We start from the raw sequence: 23,627 nt of genomic DNA on the forward strand, positions 1-23,627 counted from the left end.
CTCGGGGTGAGAATTGAGTTGTCTAACTTTTGAACATTCGAAAGATAAATGTTTGGAAGTTGCCTTTCTTGACACTGTAGCAGTAAAGAATCTCTTTGATGTGTCTGAACGCAGCGGTATCTCATTTTTCTGACAGAACATCAAGAGCATACATGCCACCGGCGACAGGAATGTGCTTCATAATTGACAACATTTGTTCAAAATAACACCGTTTGGCCGATCTTAAAGACACTTACATGTCATCATGCCTAGGGATACAAATGATAATTGACCACAAATAGGGCTGCAAGAAGTGAGTGCCTTTGATTATAAGGTAGTTTTTGATCGCACTTCTTTGTCAACGTTGCATCCTCCGATTACAGACATTATGCTGGCAGATCGTGACTGTGTCCTATTTGTCTGTCGTTGTAATCGTCTACTTCTCATATTTAGCTTGATATACTGTGGAGTTTGGATAGAAAAAGCACGCCCTCTCTATTCCCAACTGAGCACACGATACAGGAGCCTTTGCTGCAGCAGGGAAAGGCACTGCCATCAGTTAAGCTCGGGTAGATTAATCCCGAAGAAGGGCATTTGCACCTTCGTCACGGAGCGCAAGTCTCTCGGCTCGCTCTCGGGAGGGGGGCCGTAATGTATATCATTCGTCGGAGGTGCTGATGAATGTCGGCGCCAAGGACTGGCTTGATGAATCTGCCTGTCACTTCCATCCACAGGCCTGCGCACCACGCTGCAGAAACTCGTGATGGACGCGAGCACAGCAACTACTGTCAGTTAAAACGATAGTACAAAGTAGTGTAATAAGATGGGCAGGTGAGCATTAAGAATTTATGAGCGATGAATAAACAAGCGGCGACTGTAATACATAGTTGGATACAATTAAATCCCGATAGGAGAGAGAGAGAGAGACGTCAAACAAATATGCGTGAGATATAATGTCGCCCCTAGCGTTGCATCTGTCAAGTATGCTTAGTCATGCCATTTATAGATATAACCATTAAGCACCGTTATTTCTAAATAACTAGTGAAAGGATAATTACTGACAATTTTTTTTTTCAAAAGAGTTTTGATAGGTCACAAGTTTCTAAAAGTTGAAAAGTCTCCACCAGACAAACAACTACCGTAATTTCAGTACCCTGGAGATGTTCCAGTCATACGGCCTAAAGATAGCATCCTAACGCAAACACCCAAATGGATGGACGACGCTATTGCATGATCAGTATTATGTCTTGAACTTGCCAAAGTGCTTCTTTGGAGCGTGCTCAGAATTCCTTCTGACTCCGAGAAATAAATCAGGCGGCAGCCCGGCTTAGCGATTTCATTTCCTGGGAAGGAACTCGCTCGGAAGACCCCTTGCGAGCATTTCACCCATTACAAAAGTCACTTGATTTTATTCTACTGGAAGTAATGCGGTAATCGTCCTTTTCTTATTGGATGCCTTGCCGGAGACGTTCACCTTGGCGTCTAGAGCCCACGTGAAGGAGAACGGAGCTGCTTTTTCAATTACCAGATGCTCATCGTACTCAAGTCAACTTCAGTAAGCCCACAGCCTTCAGATTTTCCAATACCAATGTGCCGCATCACTTAGTTCTAACGGGTATCTCGACCTTTGTCTTCTCTATGGCTGTTTACGATGTCTTATTCCAATAGCCATGGCCAGGCCGTATGGATAGCCGCAGAACCCGGTGCTTACTCGAGTCCGCGCACTCTGGTCACTGAGTATCTTATTTATAATAAAAGTGAAAACGCTTGAGTGCGCGGGTTGAGGATCAGCACACCGCCGCTGATAAAGGGACTTGTTTATGTGCTCGTACTTTTCGTATCTGCGGGGAGTAGTGGATGGGGAGATAGGGATTAGAGGGCCTTTAGGATAAATCCTCCTTCCGTCTTGCTGGCGTCTCGGTACTTGTACTAAGAAGCGCTTCGAACCGTAAACGAAGTTTGACGAACTCCAGCGGTAGTGGTGGAGAAGCTTTTAATCTTGAACAATGGTGCTTTGTCAAGTTCAATTTTTGGTCTAGAGCAGAGTACTTTATCTTTCAGGCGCCATGCTTAAGAAGATTGCAACGTCAATATTCTGTTCAACGTTCAGGAACAATAGGATGATAGTCTTCTTGGTGTTGTCACAAAAATGTTTTAACAAATTTCCAATTGCTATTATTCAACATTGAGCCTATTGTCTTTTCGTATTCGTATCAAACTTTTATTTGGTATCAGGTGCTTCAAATATACATTTGTTAAGGGAAATTTGTTTGACAGAAATGCTAGTCAATTGCAATCTCTTCTTGATTTCCAGGCGCTACCGCACGATATTTGAACACGACCTTTATTACTTTGAACATACATAATCCTCTTGGCTTTCAGTGCACGCACCAGAAAAAGTAAGATCACCTCTCACAGCGTGTGTGAGCTTTTGTAAGTTAGTCTCTTCCTCGACTTGGCAATACATCTAACTGTGCCTTACCGGCACACCATGATATTATCTGAACCATGCGGTCTTTCATCATGTCAAATAAACGGACCATTTAGCTTTACGGCTCCAGCAGGTATTCTGGAAGGATTTCTCGCTCGCACGCTGTGGAGAATCCGGTGCTTATCGCTGCGTGTCCCGAGAGTAGAACACACTCCGGGTGGCGCCATTATTTTCTTCAACTGGGATCTTCTCTACCTCTTCTGGTTCAAGCTGCATTCGTCGAGTTAAATCCGTGTTGAGGGCATGTTGTGAGTTGAGCGGGTTGGTAAGCCTGTGCCTCTGGCAGTTAAGGATTGCCCGCTGTGACCAGGACAAGATTGCCGTCGGCATCGTCCCTGTACATAATGTGCACCCATTGTAGCCTGTGCGCGTATCATCTCTGTTCATCACCCGACATTAATGGCAGAACAATGCGCGACCATGATTCACTCAACTGCCAATAGGCAGCAGGGTGGCCGTAAAACGGCGCGGCGTTCAATCATACTGTCGTAAAAGTGTTCCCAGACGGCATATGGCTTTCACGGGTGCTCCTTGGTGTCAGATTCTGTTTGGGTCGTGTCTAACGGCATGGTGAAGACGCTCTCTCCGTAGAAGCGATGGCATCGATTCTAAAGCTGACCATCTCTAGCAAGAGCTGTCTGATAAAAGATTCAAACTATCGGTTTCTGTTGAAGATCAAGAAATTATCTCTTTTCTAATTCAGGTGCATGGGGATAAAATAGGCTTAGGTTTGAGGGTTATTATCAGCTTTGGGGTTTAGTCTGTTCATTTACATTATATCGATTTTCTTTTTGAGCGTTATACTTTGTCATATCAACCTTTAAGAACTTTCCGTGAAGATGGCAGGTTTTGATCAAATGTATAATTAAGGCAGCGGAGATCATTGGTATTCCACTTGCCTTCTGTAATCCTTTATTAGGCAACTTTGCAACCTTGATTCAGAAAGCCGTCTTATTAGATCGAGAGTTAAGAAAGTAATTCCTGATCCTTAAAGGCGTTTTAATGTTTGTGCTAACCCGATAAGATTGATCCGGTTAACCGGCATCTAACGAGCCGAGAAGGATATTAGCGATTACAGTGATTAAAGCAGGGGTCAGTCAGCGGTCCGGCACCTTCCAGACGATTACAGGCTAAACTTGCTTAATCCTGTTTTATATTCAAGAGCGTCTTAACGGGTTAAAAACACATGAACCTGGACGTGTGCAGACTACACAAGCTTCCCTTAAAAGCATCCGCGCGCCCTGTACTGATGGAAGTACCGCCCGAATCGCCTGCAGAAATTGCAAGTTCGATACAGGGGAAGTCTGAAAATTGGGCAAATGGCCAACGTAAGTGTACTTGGATGCGACCCAAATACGGCCTGGAGCATTAAGGCAGGAGAGCCGTATAATTGGGACTCAATCTATCTGTGGCTTTTTGAAATGCTTCATTTCATCCCAGAGGGCAACACAGTGGCTACTGCAATCATGGTGACACTGCTCTAAGGTTAGCGCTTAGTCATAGAAATCATTTTCGTTATGCATGATATTTGAAAAAGAAATGATGACATAGTGAAAACTAGTTCCCAGATCTTCTACTGACCCAACGGTCAAATAGTTAGACTAAGGGGTAACTGTAATGAGGCCTTTATTGGTGTATATTTTTTCATAACTCACAATACGTTATTTTTGCTTTGGCTGTGTCCCGTAACATACCATCCAAATAAGCCCACTTTGATAGCTGTTTGGGCTTTTGAAGTTCTTTACGGCACGGAAGTTACTGGATGGTAAAGTTTGTGACCCAGCGTCATATCGGCCACACCTTGTCACTCATCGCGCCCTGCCGAGCTCCCTACCATTACCGTGATGCGCAAATCCGCGCTATTTTTCATTTTGTTTTCCGAGTGATGCGCCGATTCACACGCTCGAGTTGTTGCCGTTCGCTCGGATTATTGGATAGTCTGGCGTGAATGTCATCATTACTTGATGAGTGATGAGATTCGCTCTATCCGGGGTACGATGGACTCTTACAGCTGGCGTTCTGAATAAAACATGGCGACTTGGGCAGCTTATATTCTCCACGCTAGCTCTGAGAAATTGCCTTCCATTTGGGAACAAGAAAAGTCCGTGTAGTTCATCATCAAGTCAGTGACAGCTCGTTCTAGTACACTTCCGCGAACAGTGCACAATCAAACTCTAAAATCAATCTATTCTTCACGTAGAAATTGTTCCTATATAGATACAACCTTGCAATTAACCTTTGATTAAACATTATTGATGGCAAGGTGACTTTAATACCTTTGCACTCGCCACTATTTAATCCATCTATAAGTTCTGCGTTGACTTTTTAAGACTGGCGTTTGAGAAGACATGCTGACAGTGTTAAGCTTGGATAACTTTTAACCTTTTGAATTCTCATCTGGAACCTTCTAAATGGCTTACACAGTAGTAAAGTTGTAATCAGCTTTGCCAAGCTAGGCTCTAAAGTCGCTGGGGGGAGCCGGGGCCGGTTCCTTATCTGGCGTGCTCACGCGGAACGTGCCCTGCTTACTGACTCCGCTGACGTCCCGCTTCACTCCCTGATTAAGAGTGGGGTTAGCGGGCGGCTTGGGAAATCCGTTCTGCGCAGAACGGTAATCCCCCGTCGGCCCTAGCGCGGCCGCAGCATTAGACATGGCGGCCAGTCTCGCCAGCAGCTCGTCAGCACGGCTGGCCTCCTCCTCCTCCTCCTTGGAGCTGACAGGGAAGGGCATGGCGAGGGGAGGTAGCGGCTCCGGAACCTTGGCCATGCTATCGCTGTCGTCACCCTTGGAGGACACACTCTTCTTGTCCCCTTTCCCAACACAGCAGGAGCTGAGGAATCTGTCACAACAACCTCTCTTCTGGTCTCCAATACCGACATCTTTCTCCTGAAAAAGAAGATGCTAAGATTTACTCTACATTGACCCCTGTGCCCTCTATTTCGGTACAAGAAATACGACTTTGAAAGTAAAAATCAAAGATGTATTATCTACAATGTAACAACATTTAAGCAATACTAAGCGATGCAGTTATAATGTGGTAAACATTAATCACAACCAAGGTGCAATTAAGATCTAATCTAGCCTCACTAAATCTCTAAACAGCTTAAGACCGCGATATCCTGCCCTAAGACTCGTGTTTCACTTAATGACCCATGCCTTAATAGTCGCATTCTTCTCGATCTTCTATGCCTGACTACTTTTAGAAGTGATTAGTACTTCGTTCTTGTCATAATTGTTCGATTATGTGAAGCTGTTAAAATGTTGTTTTATGGAAGGAAAGAATCTGAAGACTAGATCATTGGCAAACGTTTCTAAGTCAATGTGAGAACTGCAGAGGGGGTTCTTTGTTCTGATAACTCTATGAAAGACGCACAACTTTGACACAGCCGTTGCGTTTAGAGTGGCACTCAAAAATACCGACAAAAGAAACAAACAAAAATAATAAGGACAATTACTTGGCTCAATGTCTTTAGAGATACATGTAAGCATCTACCTGGTCACCACATAAAGGGGATCTATATACAGTGACTGCTATCTTCGGATTCTGCTTTTTGCTGCAAATTATTAGACATCAATGGGGACTTATATACTTTTGACCTGTATTTGTATGAAACACATTTGCATGATGTCATTTTGTAATGGTGTGGAATGAAGTTAATTAAAGTAAAAAAAAAAAGGTGGTGTGGCACTTGTTTCTTTAACTTATCCTCCGACACAACTACAACGGTAGACTCACCCGTCGCTCCCGTTTGGCCTGGACCTTGTAGACTATCAGTTCCACCAGGGCAACCACGACCCCGAGAACGATGGTCCCTCCGACCACAACAAACATAGGTGCGAGACCGTCTGGAGCCAACACATGCATGGCTGTAGCGTCTTCTCCCGGACACTGCCGGGCCGGGCTCATCAGCCACTTCATCTGTAGCTTCTGTAAGGTGCCGTCATTCTGCATGCTGGAGGAACATCGTCAGATAGGCAAGAATGAAGAATTGTTCATATACAATGCTTCATAAAAAAACTGACGGTTTAAGACCTTGGCATTGCTTAGAGGCAAACGCGTAAGACCATATAGTGCCTAATGGCACAATGTGATTTTTTTGCTGTTTCAGTAGCAGAGTTACAAGGAAGGTTTGCCCTTTCATCCCATTTAACTTTTTCAAGGCATGCCCTTGTGCACGGGACCGCTAATTCACGTCTCTTTCCAAAGACGGGTAGCTGCGCCAACCGAGATGTCATTCCCAGGGTTTGTAACTGAATAAACTACTGGTATAAATATTATCCCAACTGTAAGGCTGCTAAGCATACACTTGGTAAGCTAAACATGTGGGTAACGCGTATGAAGTACGTATTTCAGGTGCAAAACCTGTTACATAGTAGTTTTCATCATACAGTGTGTTGACGTATTGGAAATGTACTGACTATTGCATTGGGTACAATGAGTGCACACATTTCCCTTGAAGTTGCAATAGATATGAAGAAAAGTGGTCTATTGGCGAGATTTCCTGTTAGAACTGCAAATTATTAATAATTTGATTGCTTTCTTCGTACCTTACAAATTGCTCAATATATATGGATACAAAGTTTTCAAAAAAGCAAAAGAAAATCTACATTTATAGGGGCAATTTCTTTGCATAAACTCTTTGCAATCACAACTAAGCCAGTCTAAGCTACAGAGATCTCGTTATCAAGTGTTGGTAGATAACTCTATTTACTTGCCCGAACGAGTACTTTGTTGAAGACTTACTCGATGATTATCTTGTCGAATATGTCCTTGAAGACGGAGCCTTTGGGGAAGGGCAGACCGAGTTCGTAGGGTAAGAAGTAGTTGCCGACCGTCCGGAGTTGACAGTTGTACTTGTCTCGATAGTCGAACTCCACACGAGAGGTCGTGATGAAGGCGTAGCTTTCCTAGAAAGCCAAAGGAGGGGCGTTGTATTAGGTATAAGTCTCCAAGAAGAACATCTATGGTCTGTAACGTATAGGATTTCTGAGAAAAACAGCAAAGATCTGTGTGAGACATAGCTTGCCTAGAAAATCACTGATATGTAACGTGTATATAGCCTTTCTAGGAAAATAACACAGATCTTAAAGGTTTATCTAGACAAACATAGTGCAAGATATAGTTTTCCCAGAAAAACAAATTTGGTCTATAAGGTATAACTACACAAACATCATGAAAGGTATAGCTTTCCTAAAAACAACATTGGTCTGTAAGGCAAATGTTTCTACGAAAGGCGTTTTTAAATGAAAACGTAGGGAGACCCCCTGGAAATCATCAAAGAGGAGTGATCTGCACAGCATGACGTTCCAAGAGCAAAACAACAAAATAAAAGGGTCATCTTCGGGGCATAACTTTCCTAGAAAATTATGACTTGTTAGCTGTGAGTCATTTCTATTAGCCATTATCACATATTCTGCGTACAGACAACAGACGGCCTGGTAGGTTTCAACAATCCATCAACATCGCGGCACACTGCCAAACTCATGGATCTACATCAATACACGACTGTGTATATTAAAGCATACAATACATTTAATCTATTATAACACAATGTCGACTGGATGCCAAATATCTCAATACTGCGATAAAGGGTAATGAACCGAATTCTTTCAAAAAATGAAACATTAATAATAAAAGCATGCAGAATACCAGAGGGTCGATACTATCAGACTTCTCTACATATCAGCCAAATGTCTTATGTCTGTATATTCTTTTAAAGCTATGGAAAAATAGGGAGAACAGTGCGATCAAACGAAGTGTTTAAAAACAGCGAGTAAATCAAGACGGAACATCCTGGCGAGTAGAAGTAGCGTGAACAACTAGCACCAGTCGATCTCCTGTTGTACGGACAGCAATGTATGCTGTGAGGGATACACCACGATGCTTTTAGGCGGAAAATTGCTCCCGCTTTGCCTAATGCCCAGAAAATTGAAAGGAGTTCTGTCTATTATGGCGGGAAAGTCTACCCCGGCTGCCCTGCCTCTACTCTATTTGTAGCAGTTCGCCGAGACCTCAGCCCCGCTAATTCAATTAAAGGGACAAACTAAAACGGGTTATCTGTATAGGGTACACAAAATTGCCAGTAAAGTAATGAAGAATAGACCCGCCTTCCCTAGGGACATATGCCTAAAGGCGCGTTTAAGCCATATTTTGTATATTTTGTAGACTTACTAGACTGTGACGAGCCGACGTTTTTGTTGTGTTGCGGTGTTTAATAGGTGTGAAATTGGATGGACAACGGCATGATTAAGAAGAAGGCGGCGGGTTAACTCACGTTAGTCCCGGCGAACTTGCCGCCGTCTCCACACTGATGATCCCCCATCACCTTCCTCATCCCCACATCGTTACTATTCACCAGGTTACGCCGGTTCTTCTGCAACAAGAATGCAATGTAATGTTATACATGTACATTTTCCCACTAGGACGGCGCTCTCGCTGCGCTCTCTCTGAGACCTTAAATCGCACAATGCCACCTGTACTGCCTTCTTCAAACGGAAAATCTGGGGTACTCAAGGCGACCTATACATGTATGTGCACTGACCCTTACCCCTCCCTGTAGATTCACCATCATTGTAGACACTGTATACGCTACCTTAGACCAATTGTATTTATATTAGTCGTACCAAGAATATTGCTACTAAGATAATCTATTTTTCCTGTGCATGTTAACTTCCTTTTGAAACTGGCCTTGTCTGTCAGCAGGGCTGGCCCTTTGTAATAGCCACAGGCTAGTAGGGCAACCCTGGCTGTGCGCGCTGAACAGCCAAACCAAGAAATAAATAAATGAATGAAAATTGCACAGCCTTCAAGCTGTTTTCAAGTCTTGGACCAATGATTATACGCCCAGCCAAAACTTGCAAATGGCTAAAGATAATCCAGTTTTACGCTAAGCCAATGAATACTATTTCTGCCTCAAAACGTGAGATTAGCCATGTCACTTGTTACGTGTACCCTGTAAACTAATAGGATTAGCCAAAGATGTAAAGCCTCAAGGGGAGGGACTCAAAAGGTCCATTTTAAGCCGATTTAACCTACCGATATCGTGTATCTAGAACATGGCTTTGAATGTTTTATTCTTGACGTTATGACGTAAAAGGTGTTTTAAGTTTATATGGCTTGGGAAAGTAATTTATGGTGTTTTCTACCATATTTTGAAAGGATGGGCAAGATTTTGCTTCAAAGTTCCGTATGTTGAAAACCTATTTTGATTGCTTACTGAAACAGTCTCTCTCTCAAATAAAAAAAATATTGGAATGGCCTCCTTATTCTTAAAGTAAAGGTAATGGGTATTCTTTTGTGCAGGGTCTCACTTAAGGACTTAAAACACTCTACCTTGTGGAGGATTTGCTAAACACGGTTAGGGTTTACAATTTTGTGGGTTTGGCCTCTAACTGGCTTTGAGTCAATCAGAAGATTGTTTTCTTTAGGTGAAGCCGATCTCTGATTGGCTGAGAGCTGGCTAAAGATCAAGCGCACAAAAGTGCCTAACTTATTTTGTAAAGGCCGCATACGACGCTCTGCAGAGTTGAATAACTGGTAATAGAAAACCTTCAAAATACTTTGGCAGAGGTTCTGGCACTAGAGATATCTTGGCACCATCACGGCTGCCCTTCAAGCCCCACGCCCATACCGGACTAACCTATACGCCAGTCTGGTTAGTTTTATGTCCGCTATGATAGTCACTGCTATCGGAGAGGACGTAAAACTAACTAAGGTTCCATCCAGGCTAATAACACACACGCAAATCCCAGGATAAGTCTAACCTCGGCGCCAATCGACAGACACCAGGTGTCGAACCCATTAACATTGTGAAGAAACTCGATGCTTAAGGTGGTATCTCACTGCACTTGGAGCACCGTTGCGGCACTGCGGGCTTCGAAAGACACTCAACGAATTTCAGAGAAAAAAAAATCTCTTACGTTTTGTGTATTTTGTCTTCCAAATCATACTTTTACGTATTATGCAATATCCTGATTATACAAAATTGACGAAAAAAGAAAAAAACACAACAGTGCCGCAGTGAACGAATCCCGCAGTGCCGCACCTGTGCCCCAAGTGCAGTGAGGTATCATCTTACGTTTTTGGAATGTCTGTTCGGCTAGTAAATAGGATTAGGTTTCGCTGAGAGTTAGCTGAAATCGTTCACAGTTGACGACGTAACGCTAACGCCCCGTCCATAGTAATCCTCCATCTTATCAGCTACAGGGCATTTCTCCCTTGATTACTGTGCTGAAGAACCCTGTTATAGTTTGTAATCGTCTAAGGTTCCCTCTTAATGTGTTTCAGGTGATAAGGTCATGGCCATTAAGGACCAGGTCACAAACGTCATTGTTGTACGATCCCAAACATTCTTGGGATCGTCGGGTACAAATGTATGTACTGCATGTTTAAAATTCTTGTCTCTGAAATGTTTGTTTTCATTTTGTATTTTTTTGTACTTATGTACTCATGTATTATTTTCAATGTGATGGCGGCATAACTATAAGTTAATGAGCATGTCATATCACCATGTCTTCTCAATATATGTTGCAATGATAAAAAGCTTGAGGTCTTTCTCGGCAGTTGTTTCTGTCGGAGCCTGGTTAGAAATTCTATTACATTTAAGTCGTACGACGAACCCTGACAAATATAACCGTGCCCTGAAGCCCACATTCCAATAGACGTCGATCGCGCTACGACTTCACTGCGACCTAGTTTAGATTTGTGCAATCCTTGATTTTATCATCGACATGTCATGTAGAGTGGACAAATGTGATTGAGCAGAAAACAAAATACAAAACACTATGAGGTCTGTTGAGCGTTCTGTCAAATCACTCCGTCGTTGCGTCGTCGCACAGTGAGGTCTCAGCGAGGTTACCACACAAGTGGAAAGGAGGTGTGACCGAACTCTAGTCCACCTATGTATAACTTTATTTATCATAACCTTCCTTATATATCACAAACCATCACATACAGACGAAGAATACCACACGTTTCATACCCTGAATTATTACCTTCGCTTGATATAGTTTGTTACAAATTCTCGAATTAAGAACCCACTGCATTGTCTTCAGTCTGAATTGTCTTACAACGTCTCCAATTGGACATCTGAAATTGTCTTCATTCATAGTTAAAGTATAAAAGACCTGTTTCTTCCAGATCATCTCAGTGTCACTGACGAAAACTGGTGGATTCCAGTTGAAACGTCTGACCGTTTCCAAAACCATATCCAGTTGCTTGAGTAACTACTTTTTGGTGTACCTTATTACCTGGATGTCTAACCTACATCAACGTAACCTACTACAAACAACTTATGAACAAAATGTAAGGGGACTGCAAGCAGCGCAATGATAAGGCAAGGAACTATAGAAGATTGGGTCAAACTTTTACACTGACTTGTTGTGAAGTTCAATGGGGTGTACCTACGTTCATGTAGCGCCACATGGTTGCGTAAGGCTCCGTCTGGGTGTTCTTGAAGAAGTTGAGCAGCGGCGTGATCCTCTTGTTCAGTCCGTACGCGATCTTGTTCTGATAGGCCAGGTCTGAGACGGAGTTCACCTGAAACCAAACCACACAGCTTGTTAGATTCAGTTCCACATAGTTCCACGAAAACCGCCAAATGGCACAGAACCGACCGTCATCTTTGTTTTTTTTCTTTCATCTAATTAAAAAATATCACTTTCTAATAATTACAGATTATTAGCAGATATCATTTGGCGCTAACGTGAGTTTGAAGCTTTCATCATTATGTACATGAAAACACAGCTTCATTGCAGTGGTATGTACCAAAGTGATGTATTTTCTCATAGAAAAAGGGAATATCAAGGGCAATAAAACCTGATGACGTCATCCATATGGCCCAAAAATCAGATATAGAATACTTTTATGCCCGTCTATCGAAATTCGTAAGGGCTCCATTCTATCTTAATTAATTAATGAGAAAACAATGGAAGGTCAAAATGCCAATTTAGCCGATCCTGAAACCTTACTAAGCTGAATATTCGACATATAACTTAGTGTTTTAACTGAAGTAAAAAAAATATATGTTTATTATACATCAAAGTAGATTGGCGATGATAAAGGATGTTCGTTTAGGAGACTTAAAGAAGAATTGATGAAGTACTACTAAAATTGCGCCGTTTTGAGTATTGCAAAATTAAACTAAAAATCGCAATTTCAACCTAAGTGCGTCGATGTGCGAGTGGGCAGTGTATTTTGGCGGAGTCCAGCAATATATCTGCTTAAGCATTCAACCCGTACCTTGATGGTATCGTCCTTACTGAGTATAGCGGAAAAAGTAGACACGTAGTAGGCGAAGATGACCAGCGCAAAGAACCACCAACTACCGGTGATGATTCTTCCACCGATGGACCTATGTAAAACGTCAAAAAAGAAATCAAGTTAGATAAGAGCGGATGTTTATGTGGTGCAAAATCTCTTTCATTTTGGAGAAAAGTAGCTTTAGATAATGACAAAAAAAAGTTGTCTTTTGTCTCCCACTACTTCCAAAACACAGAAAAATCAGAGTTGAAAGTTAGAGTAGCACCGTACTCCACTACGTCATTGTTTTCATTATATCATATCTTATAATTACCAATTAGCCTTCGGGCAAGACATCGCAATAAGTATATTATTGCATTAAAGGACTAGTGAAGCTTACTTGTCTGTTCTGCATGATAAACAGATACGGTTTTAAAAGAGCCTTAAGGCGTCCAATCTCAATTTAATAAGACAGAGTGTCCTGTGTTATGTGTCTCACGACTCAAGAGCTCTTGGGTCCAAAGCACTTACAAAATATTAACACATACATGTCATAAAAGTTTTTAAAGATTGATTGAATTTAAAAAGTTCCTAAGTCTTTTAAATCTGGATACTACTAGCGCGCTGCGACCTAAAATTTGACAAAACACCCTATAGGAATTTCTTGACAAAAGCTATTTATTTTGAGCTTTGCGTTTTTTTTCCGTTAATATGTTAAACTTTTGAATAATATTCCAATTAAGTCAAGAAACAGTGTGGTGGCGTTCGCCGTCTAGTGGAATGGGGGTCTATCAGATTGTACTCACCTCGGGGATTTCTCCACCCCCTGTCGACAGAATGACGTCAACCCTTGCCAGAAGCTGCCAATCAAACTGAAGGAGTCGTCCCTCTTCTCCACCTCGTCCTTACTGCGCATGCCCCACTCGTACGGGTCCAGCTTGTCTATGAAGTGTGACAGCATGCATGCGCATGCGTAGACGACCAGGATGTAGACCCATGTGTAGTTGCGCAGTGGAGACAGGAGTGTGATGGCTGGGGGGTCCTGTCTGCGCATGGTCACTAGAAACAACACACATCCGGTGAATCAAGAGGTTGTATAGCCTGGTATCCAGCCGTATTATAGCTCCCGAGTCGCTTCTGTTCTCTCTGCAAATACAGAAGTGCTATAATATGGCTGAAAACCAGGCTAAGAGGTCCTGTGTTGACATGCTCAGATGTGTCATTGGAAAAGGTACTTTAAACAAATTTCCTTACCTCAGCTAGGTCAAAATAAATACACGGCTTTGACAATGGCTGTATCTCGGAAAGGACGTTGAATGGCGGCGCCGTGTTTTGGATAGCAATATCTTGAGCACGTGAAAGATCCTACCACACTCATCGGAAAAGCAGTGGTCCCTTCTTGTGTGAGTCCTATGATCGCCCCTCAAAGGGCAATTACTATGACACTGGGGTCAAGGTTCCGATGACAGTCTGCTATTACAGACCCTGTCGACTCCGCCCCGCCAGTCGTAAAGCTTCTCGCAAAATATCCCCTGGCTGCGAAGGGGGAGCCCAGGCCAATGACATGCCAAATCAAAAGTTTACTCCTGGAACAATGTGCCCTTCACATGTTAAAAATGATTATTATCATAAAAGCGAGAGCCAAAGGTACATTTCTGCTTATTTCGCTTGAATCTCCTCTGGTGTTAAGATAAACCATAGACCGAAGCAGTTGGGACCTTTGTTGACGAAAGCAACGATAAGGGCACACGAAGTGAAAAAAAGGGACAAAAATAATGTTTGACTTATTGCCTAAGAAATACCCAGAAAAGCAAAGACCACTACTAAGATAAGCATAAAAGTGCAAAGCGAAAAATATCTACCCCCTCTAAAACATTCCAAGTGGTACAAACCTACATCCTTGACCTATGGGCATCGTAGCAATATAAGATAACCCCATATAAAATGGCTTTCGGGCATGGAAGAAGAATCGACCTTGATTCAATGCCCTTATGCCCGCTCGGCACAAACTTTACTGAATCGCAACAGTAAAGCATAGGGATTGTTTAAGCTCAAGGGGCCAGCAATTTTCGACCTTTGGTACTTACTTAGTTTTCCCTGCTTCATCGTACAGGGCATATTCAATTAAGCCTAATCCTGTGCTGACCTCGGAAAGACTGTGCAGCTGTGTTCCTTCAGTGAGCGAGCTATGGCGGGTTTCCCAGTCAAACGCTCCAGATTGCGCCATGGAGTGTGCCTTGAAAAGGAGTCTTTTAACAAGAACCTGTTCCGTTATACCTGTCATTGTATTTTGGAGAATCTTAATAAATAGATAAAAATTAGATTTGTAAATACGCGCCAACTTGTCGAATATGCACCTACTTTTCCTTGTAGTCAAACTGACGTGCTACTCAATTGCATATGAAGCCCAGATGAATCTTACCATTAGATTGAAACAATTCTACACGATTATATCAAAGAAAAATGCGGTAATGAAGGGTTGCCAACATAGGTAAGAAATCGTAGAACATAGGTAAGAAATTTCTTCAATTTGCAAATAACGAGATTTTTTTTTTTAATTTGACTGACTGACACTACTGTTCTGCCATTGCGGCACTGTTACTTTTATCGCAGATCGTCAAAGGATTTTGAGAGGAGAGGTTTCAAGCATTGGTGATAGACACAACCAAGGTCCTACGACGTAACGAGACAGCTAAGAAACATGCACTTGTATCCTAACATACTTTATGTTTGCGATCGTATAGTAATCGTACGACTAAGTGTATGGACCCTTACCTATGTATCCCAGTGTGGCGATGGGCCGAGTGATGTCAACTTGAGCCAGAAACTTTTTACGAAGAGGAGCCAACGTGAGGGCGAAGTCTTGCTATATGAAAGAAAAACTTAAACATTTCAGTGAAAGATCAGTCAAAGTCAGAGAGCTTGTTTCTAAAGCCTTTTGCTCTTGGTAGGTAGTCATTTGACAACAGCATCTTCCTCAGTTTGTCACAAAAACACTCACTCACTCACTTAATCACTGACTCACTTACTCAATCACTCACTTAATCACTGACTCACTCACTGACTCACTCACTGACTCACTCACACACTCACCTGTCCATCCGTTGCGTCGGTTGCCAAGTGCTTTCTGATGACGTCACTCAGGGTCGTTCCTTTGGGCAGAATCTGGAGATTGTAGTTGAAATTTCCTCTCTTCTCCTTGGCCATCTCCTTCAACAGGTCCACCAGGTATCCGTGATCCTTATCTTTGAAGAAGATACTATCCTAAAAGTAGACGATAGAAAAAAGTAGAACAAAAAATGTAATTTGAACGCAACTTTTGATACTTTAATGCGGTCTTCTGTCAACCACAAATGCAAATGGTTCTAATAAATAGATGTACGAAACGTTATCTTACTTCAAAAGTGACGATATTGAAAGTTTTGCGCCGGGACAGGTTCCATGCCGCTGAAGGGGCAAGGTACATACTTCTCGGTAGTGCAGTACTGCCACCTAGCGTTTGGGAGCCAGCCTGCAGGAGGAAATTGTGTATGGTGGTGAATAGTCTCTGCATCCAGACAAAAAAGTAGATTTAACACCCTGATGCTAAACCATTACCTGCATACACAAAAACTTCTTACACAACAAACATGCACAACTAGACATGTTCTTTGAAAAAACTTCATTAATAAGCCATGCAACTAGTGCTGATCACAAAAAGGTAGCTCTATCCTTGGTGCTGAACACCATCAACCTGCTCAGTTCTTAGTACTCATCACCATTTGACTCCACAAATAGCAAGTCTAGTCCCTTGTGATAAACACTTGCAATTAAAACATAGCTAGCCATATCCATTTTGCTGCACACTATGAATTCACACATAGCTAGTCCTGTCCTTGGTGCTGAACATTTTGAATCCACACGAAGCTAGCCCTGTCCTTGGTATTGAACACTTTGTTCTCTTTGTATAGGTAACTCACCGACATGAATCCAGATCTCTGGAACTCCAGCACATCCACCGTGATGCTGCTGCGGGCGCCATCAGAGTCAAAAGAGACCGTACCGGATTTCCCCTCAAACGAAATGCCCTGTTTAAAATTAAAGTAATCGGGAATAGTTGATAATAGTATTTCTAACAATCAGTATCTTTATGTTGTGTCAATCATAAGTATACAAAGAATAAATTATAAAACTAGAGTTCGAAGAACACATCCCTTCGCCAAATAATCATACCTTTAAGGTCCTATTAATGTATTACCAAAGAGTACCTACCAATAGCAAATGACTGCATGAACATGTGTTCCTCACAAACCCACAAACGCTATCAAAAACATAACCTTCTTGGCGAAGGTGACAATGAATGAACACTGTAGTGATACTTCACAGCGCAACTTTCATAGTGTTTTGTTTCAATCATGTAGTCTCTACCAGACTCCAGCCTGGCCGAATAGTAAATGATGATAGGGGGCTAAATGGCTATGTGTCATTGACATTTCTCTCTTTCTCAGTTACGTATGTGACAAGTTTGAAAGTCCTATCATGCACTGCAGTGGATCTATAAACTTTCCTTATTAATTATGCAAATTAACTGATGATTTGCATTATGTATGGCGTCACATGGGCTATCTTCATACCAAAAATCATGATGATCCGTCAACATGTTCATGTTTACTCATTAATTATGTAAATGAGGTCGGCATTTGCATGATTAATATGTACTGGACATTTTTCTTTCTCAGCTACATATGTGACAAATTTGAAAGTCCTATTATGGAATTCAGTGGATTTATGAACTTTTCTCATTAATTATGCAAGTTAGCTGATGATTTGTTTAAATTAGTATTGCATTATGTAAGTCATCACTTAGGCTATCTATCACTCTAAAATCACGACCACAGTGTTCAGAACACAAGATGTCAAAAATTGATGTTTTGCTGCAGTACCTTAGGAAGCCTCTAGGGGGCCCATTATCGAACTGACGGAAAAAGACTACGCCAACCATTTTCGAACACGACCTTCCTGTCCGAAACCGCTACTCAAATACCAAATATCATTAAAATCCATACACAGCTGCTCTAGTTATATGTTGTTGACCTACATATTGGGGCACAACATGAGGCCTTAACCAAAAATATAACCTTCTCGGCGAAGGTAATAATATACCCACTCTATCTCAAAGCTACATAAAGGCGTGCAGTCTAACCTTTAGGTACGGGATAATGTCTCTTTGGCAGTTGTCTGCACTCCCTTCCCCTTCCTTCAGCGCTCTCACTCCCTTCGCGAAGGCGGTGATAGCATCGTCCACCAGTAGCAGATACGGGTTGCTTGATTGGGAGGGCATGGAGTGCTGGAACGCTGTTATTCGCGCTTCAGGACTTCCCAGTATGTCTGCTGGGAGGGCTTCGTTCCAATTGCCCAAGGGTTGCTGGACGGTATAAACATTTAATGAGTCATCAAAATGTAGCTACGATGTTTATCCGATAGATCCAACATATACATCTAGTAAGGCACATACTTAGTAAAAATACCATTGGCTTATGGTGATGTAGATGAAATAAACTAAACCATACTGGACCCATATTCGTACAATTGGTAAAAGTATTTACGGCCTGCCTCCATTTCAGTCTTTTGTCTAATCATAGAAGGTAGCCGTATCATTTCATAATCATTGGTCAATTATTTCCACAAAATTATGTATTAGCATATATTTTACCATCATACACTAATTAGCAATATCAATTAGAGTATAGTAACAATGCAGATATAGAAATTCTCCCTAACCTTATTAAATTACAATGGTCTTATCATACAGCAAACAACATTACACACTTACCGGATGTGACACCATCCAATGATAGTACTGATTCACCATGTCCAGTTCAACAGCCTAAAACAAGCGTTTTTTGAAGAAAATTATGTTGCTGATTAAGAAATTAGCATATCATAACAAGTCACTACACAATTCGCTAAGGACTGCAAGGAACCGTACAGTAGAGCATGAACAATCATGCATAGTACACAGCTTTGTGAATCAAATAAATGAATTTCAGTTTATTGGACTAAATGGCTACACAACCTATACAAACTTTCCTTTAAACTAAAATGACATGTAATGGCAGAAAACCAACAAAAGAGCAGAGAAGAAACTGAGAATGGATGTTTTTTATTCATTTATCTATTCATTTATGCCACTATTTCAATAGATTTTAACAACACTAGCATCTTACTGCGACCTACATTGTATTTTGGTAACCCTTGATTAATTAGAGTATCATGCAAAATGTAAGAGTATCATGAAAAGACAAAAGAAACAAATCCAAGAACGTCTCCCTGGTAGATCGGATGTGTTATAAAGTCATGTATTCGTCAGACCAGATGGCTTGTTTAGAGATATGACATTTCTTTACCCACCTTACTGATCACCGTCTTGATGATGTCTAGCTCGGCGTGTAAGATGATCTTCCGGAGTCCTGAGGTTCGAACCTGTAACAGCGTGCTGAGAACATCACTATCTGACACCACGCCACGGCCGGGTAGGATGTACACACCCATCGGCACACGGTCGTCAGTGTTCTGGGCCAGAACGTGCTCAACACCTTCCATATCTGTGAGAAAAGAATTTATGACAGTGTTACTTTTCCGATAACAACGTTAGAAATAAACTAAAGAGTAAGTGAAGGTAGTCAATTTAGTAGTTTTGTAGTTGATTTAGAAGCAACATTGTTACAGAAAATACAAAGGTAGAAAAAGCTAGCCATATGGCGCCAGATAGTTATATTGATAATGTAAGAAAGAGCATTAACGCAGACATGGTGACCTATGACCCATCTGCACATCCAAGCCACCTGAAAACCCGAGATTTCTATAGCGTACCGGGTACCAAACAATTGCGAAAAGGTCTTTTTTATTAATTAAACAAAATAAAGATGGCAAAACACTTGCCTGTAAAATCCAGCTGAAAATGTCAACACCTGTGTATAACCCAAAAAACATGTCGCAGTTGCTTTTACTAAAGAAGCCAATAGTATTTCTACAATAGCCTGATAGTTGGCCTTTTGCATTCGTCTTATAGTGCCCTTACCATAGACGCCATCGTGGATCACGGCGACGGACTGCCATCTGTACGCATGCGTGATGGCGCTCACCATGACGTGAGTCTTCTCGTTCCCCGGAAGCAGGTAGAAGTTGTAGTCGCTGCGGGAGACCCGCCGGTGGATGTAAAACCTGGAAAGGTAATAGGTAAAAATCAAGGTGGTCCCATGAACATGTTGAGGCCGTAGGGGTAGTGGGTTGTTGTCCACTGTGTTTGAAGCCTGCTATTGGCAGATGGAGCCCAAACCTCTCCTTCCACCGTCTTTTACCTACCCAACCAAAGCTATTTTTACGCCTGGGAGGAGGGAAGACATCTAAGTCAAGTGCTTTTTCTAAGGACAAAATGTATCGCCGGATCGAAGACGTGACTTTTCGATTTTGGACCCACAAGCCTAGCCACTGAGCCATTTGACGCCACTAAGATATGGGAGAAGACACAAATTATTACATTCAAGTAAGACAAGGCATCACATCCTTTTACGAATCCAGCATGTATGATAGGCATGAACTCTTTTTATCTAGTACTTTACCCATGTGTCACTTAAAACAATGCCGAATGGTATGAAGCTATTCTGTAGAAAACATGATTGAAAGATAAACGCTCTATTGAGCTCTGTTTATTTTGCGATATAATGTAGTCTCTGAAACTCTCCATCTAGTGACACAGTCGAGTAGAAGACGTATTCTTCAAATGACGAGGTAAATTCATGATTTGTTTTTCACTGTGACGCTTTACCTACCTTGGAATGGAATCGTTCGTGACGTAAGCAAAGACATCGTCGAGTCGTTTTTTATGTTCGTCATCTCCGATCAGAAACAGGGCACAGACACCTTGTGCTAGATCCATAGCTAAAGAAAATAAACAAGAAGGTCTTTGAGGTCAATAAAAGAGACAACAACCTAGCTTGTACGATGAGTGACAGTCTCGAGCTTATTTCTTTTGATATTAATAATATCTTTCAATGAAACCCATGGTGACCGATGTTTAGGGACGCCCAAATGTCTTGTAGTATGCAGATAAGTCTACAGGTGGCGTGCGCTTGTAGCGTATTTCTGTTATCGTCTCAAAATATAAAGCCAGCTAATACTTTAGATGCAATACTAATATGATTGTCTGCAAAGTGATAATTTAAATAGATTCTGTCCACTTGTCTTAATCTCATCAATTAGATGAAATTTGATAGCTTCTAGCCATTTGCTAATAAAGCCAATGGTCTTATCTTTCCGGTGCCCTTCCAATCCTTAAAAAGCTTTCCCCATTCAAATCATATCACAAGGAAAGTGGGGCGTCCAAACAATATGATTTTTAGGTAGCACTTTCACATCTAATACAAGCTAACGTCCTACATTGTTTTTGTTATCATTTGAGACGGCTGAATATGTTTGTGTATAAGAATGAAAGAAACTAGCAGGACAGTACTTTTGAGAGTTCTTTGTATACAGCAAAGTAGTCTTCTCTAAGTAGTCAACGTTTCGGTCTATCACCATTCGAAAACCGACAAAACTGATTGGTTTTGATACTGAAAACTTGATGATCCAGCCACTTGCAAACCTGAAGAAACAATTCACGAAAGAAGAAGCTTGCAGAACATCAGTCAACATAAATTTAGCCATTCTATAGCTGTAGTACACTTCAAACAGTCGGAGTAGTGACCCAAGGAATCGTACAAAAGCTACATGTAACAAGGCTGGATTCCAGGCGAAAGTTGACTACCTTTCTGTGCCATCTGGGCGCGCGTCTCTCCCCCTACTATCAGGCCCTTCCTCAGCTGCAGCGCCACGCCGACGTCCCGGTTAGCGTCGTTCGCGGCCTCCACCGCTGTCTCCGCCGCCAGCAGGTTTCCCGCGCACTTGGAGGCTGACCCTTCCTGACAACTGCCGCCCGGGGCAAGCAGAACGCCTTTGTGTAGTGAAAAAAAAAACATTGTTGAGCTAGTGAGTTTGTGAGCTAGTGAATGAGTGAACGAGTGAGGGAGGAATTGAGTGAGTGAGTGGGCGAGTGAGTGACTGAGTAAGCATGAGTGAGTGAGGAAGGGAGGGTGTGAATGAGTGAGTGAGTGAATGATCATGAGTGAGTGAGATCTAGTGAATAATTGAATGTGTACAAGGCTAGCTTTTTGTCACGATTTCAACTTGAAAATATTGTCACATCTATGCCTGATAATAATAGCGGAAAAAAATGGCGGTTGTAGGAGGACCCATGATATAAAGATGAACAATGCACAAACAGCCTTTCAGCCTGAAAAAATTATCAGGTATACAACAATGAAAACACACCAACCTATTCTAACAGACTCAGGCCTGACGACTGTTGCCGCTCCGGATAAGATGGCGAGGAGGAAGATAGTTCTCAGTCCTGCCATGGTGTCTAGAAACATTCAGCGTGTGACAATTAGACACCATATTGGAAAATATATGTACATTAGAACTGCCCTTTCAGACACCACGCCCACTTGTCTCCTATTAAACTCCCGTTCAAATAGAGGCTGCGATGACGCTGAGACCTTTCTGCCACCACACGACGACCAAAGAGTTTACAGATAAAACAACGAATTTTGAAAATGAAGAATTTTTTCGGGTTTGTGTGCTTAGTCCTTTAGTACATACTTTTGCATCGTGCATGCGTATTTTCCAAAATATACGGCCTACGACGTATGTGGCTAACAGTTACACACGATTTCAGGAATTGTAACTCGTTTGACTTTGCTGTACCCAGTCTTTCAATTTGAAAAAAAAAAACCATTCGTCCAGTATGCCGCATCAATTATATTTTTATTCACTATGACGTAATACTATACAAACAATCTTACATTCAACTTTAGTTGTAAAACACACAAAACATTTCAGATCTCAATCATTTACCGGGTGGAAATTCTGGTTAGATTGCTTTTTTCTTAGAAAATGGAAAGGCCGATGAAAGTTTCTAAAAGTCGTTAGAAACAAAGCTCAAGCCTACCTAAGTATGACATACAATAGATGCTTGTTATCTCACATTATGAGTAGGTAGCCGCCCTTACCTGAATCCGATGCGTTGTGTCTTTCCGCTCTTCCTCCCTCACCCGTGGAGTACAAGAAGACAACCGGTTAGACCTACGCCAAGCAAACCTACAGAAATCACCACATTACCGAACCCAACCCACGGCAATCCGGAAGCCAAATCCCCAATCCTCCATCATCTAATTATCGCCATTATTAGATCGATAAAGTGCTCTTATCGCATATTAATTAGATGAGGTTAATTGCCTCATTAAAGATGGATGATATTGAATCATTGGGGCCATTAAGCCGAAGTGCACGGATGGTTGGCGACACAGAATTGAAATGAAGTACGAGTTTCTTGGAAGGACGATTTTAATAATTCAATAAACAAAGAAGATCTCCGCAGGGATAGTTGCTAACATGTTAGTGTTGAGCTTTGAGACTTTAAAAGATCTTGTGAAAGACAGTTGTACTGTTGGGCCAGATGTTTCAAGTAAAGCAAACCAACTTTAACTCTTCTAGCCTTTTCCTAAATCTTGGCAACGTTACGTCTAACGTCTTTGTCATAAATTCACAATAAGACCGCGTGTTTTATTACCTTATTTGCAACACTGTTAACATAGATATTTAGACATACATGAAATAGGAATGGGTGATAACGAAGTTTAGTACAAGCTATAATACAAGCCTTGTGATATCTGTTCATGGTCAATAATCAGAGGATACTGATCTAATTGCGACAATAGTTTTAATTTGAAATTCATACTTCCTATCTTCTATAAATGCATGAAGAATGCAATACTTGCAATACAAAGAACTGTTGATGTATGGTAATGCACAGGAAGTAGCAACTCCCGAAGATGCAT

General features: G+C 41.7%; 1 protein-coding gene across 1 annotated transcript; it reads right to left on the bottom strand.

Moving 5' to 3' along the window:
* Positions 1-301: 301 nt before the first annotated feature.
* LOC118422817 (glutamate receptor ionotropic, kainate 4-like) lies at positions 302-22,917 on the bottom strand. Its single transcript, XM_035830594.1, has 19 exons — positions 22,800-22,917; positions 22,064-22,150; positions 21,497-21,682; positions 20,523-20,631; positions 19,772-19,914; positions 19,102-19,295; positions 18,524-18,577; positions 17,894-18,115; positions 16,671-16,778; positions 16,109-16,222; positions 15,805-15,975; positions 15,487-15,577; positions 13,518-13,770; positions 12,712-12,823; positions 11,878-12,009; positions 8,747-8,845; positions 7,216-7,379; positions 6,208-6,424; positions 302-5,357 (listed from the first exon to the last, which is right to left on the bottom strand). Exons 2-19 carry the CDS (start codon positions 22,143-22,145, stop codon positions 4,923-4,925), a joined length of 2,886 nt encoding a protein of 961 aa, XP_035686487.1. The 5' UTR covers positions 22,146-22,150; positions 22,800-22,917; the 3' UTR covers positions 302-4,922.
* Positions 22,918-23,627: the final 710 nt, after the last annotated feature.

The sequence above is a fragment of the Branchiostoma floridae genome, chromosome 9 (assembly GCF_000003815.2).
Source record: "Branchiostoma floridae strain S238N-H82 chromosome 9, Bfl_VNyyK, whole genome shotgun sequence".
Lineage (NCBI taxonomy): Eukaryota > Metazoa > Chordata > Leptocardii > Amphioxiformes > Branchiostomatidae > Branchiostoma > Branchiostoma floridae.

Coding starts and splice junctions, on each gene's coding strand:
- LOC118422817 (XM_035830594.1), bottom strand. CDS start 22,145: ATGGCAGGACTGAGAACTATCTTCCTCCTCGCCATCTTATCCGGAGCG. Junction 19,915..20,522: donor ACGAACGATTCCATTCCAAG/GTAGGTAAAGCG, acceptor TTACCTTTCCAG/GTTTTACATCCACCGGCGGG. Junction 15,976..16,108: donor TCAATATCGTCACTTTTGAA/GTAAGATAACGT, acceptor GTCTACTTTTAG/GATAGTATCTTCTTCAAAGA.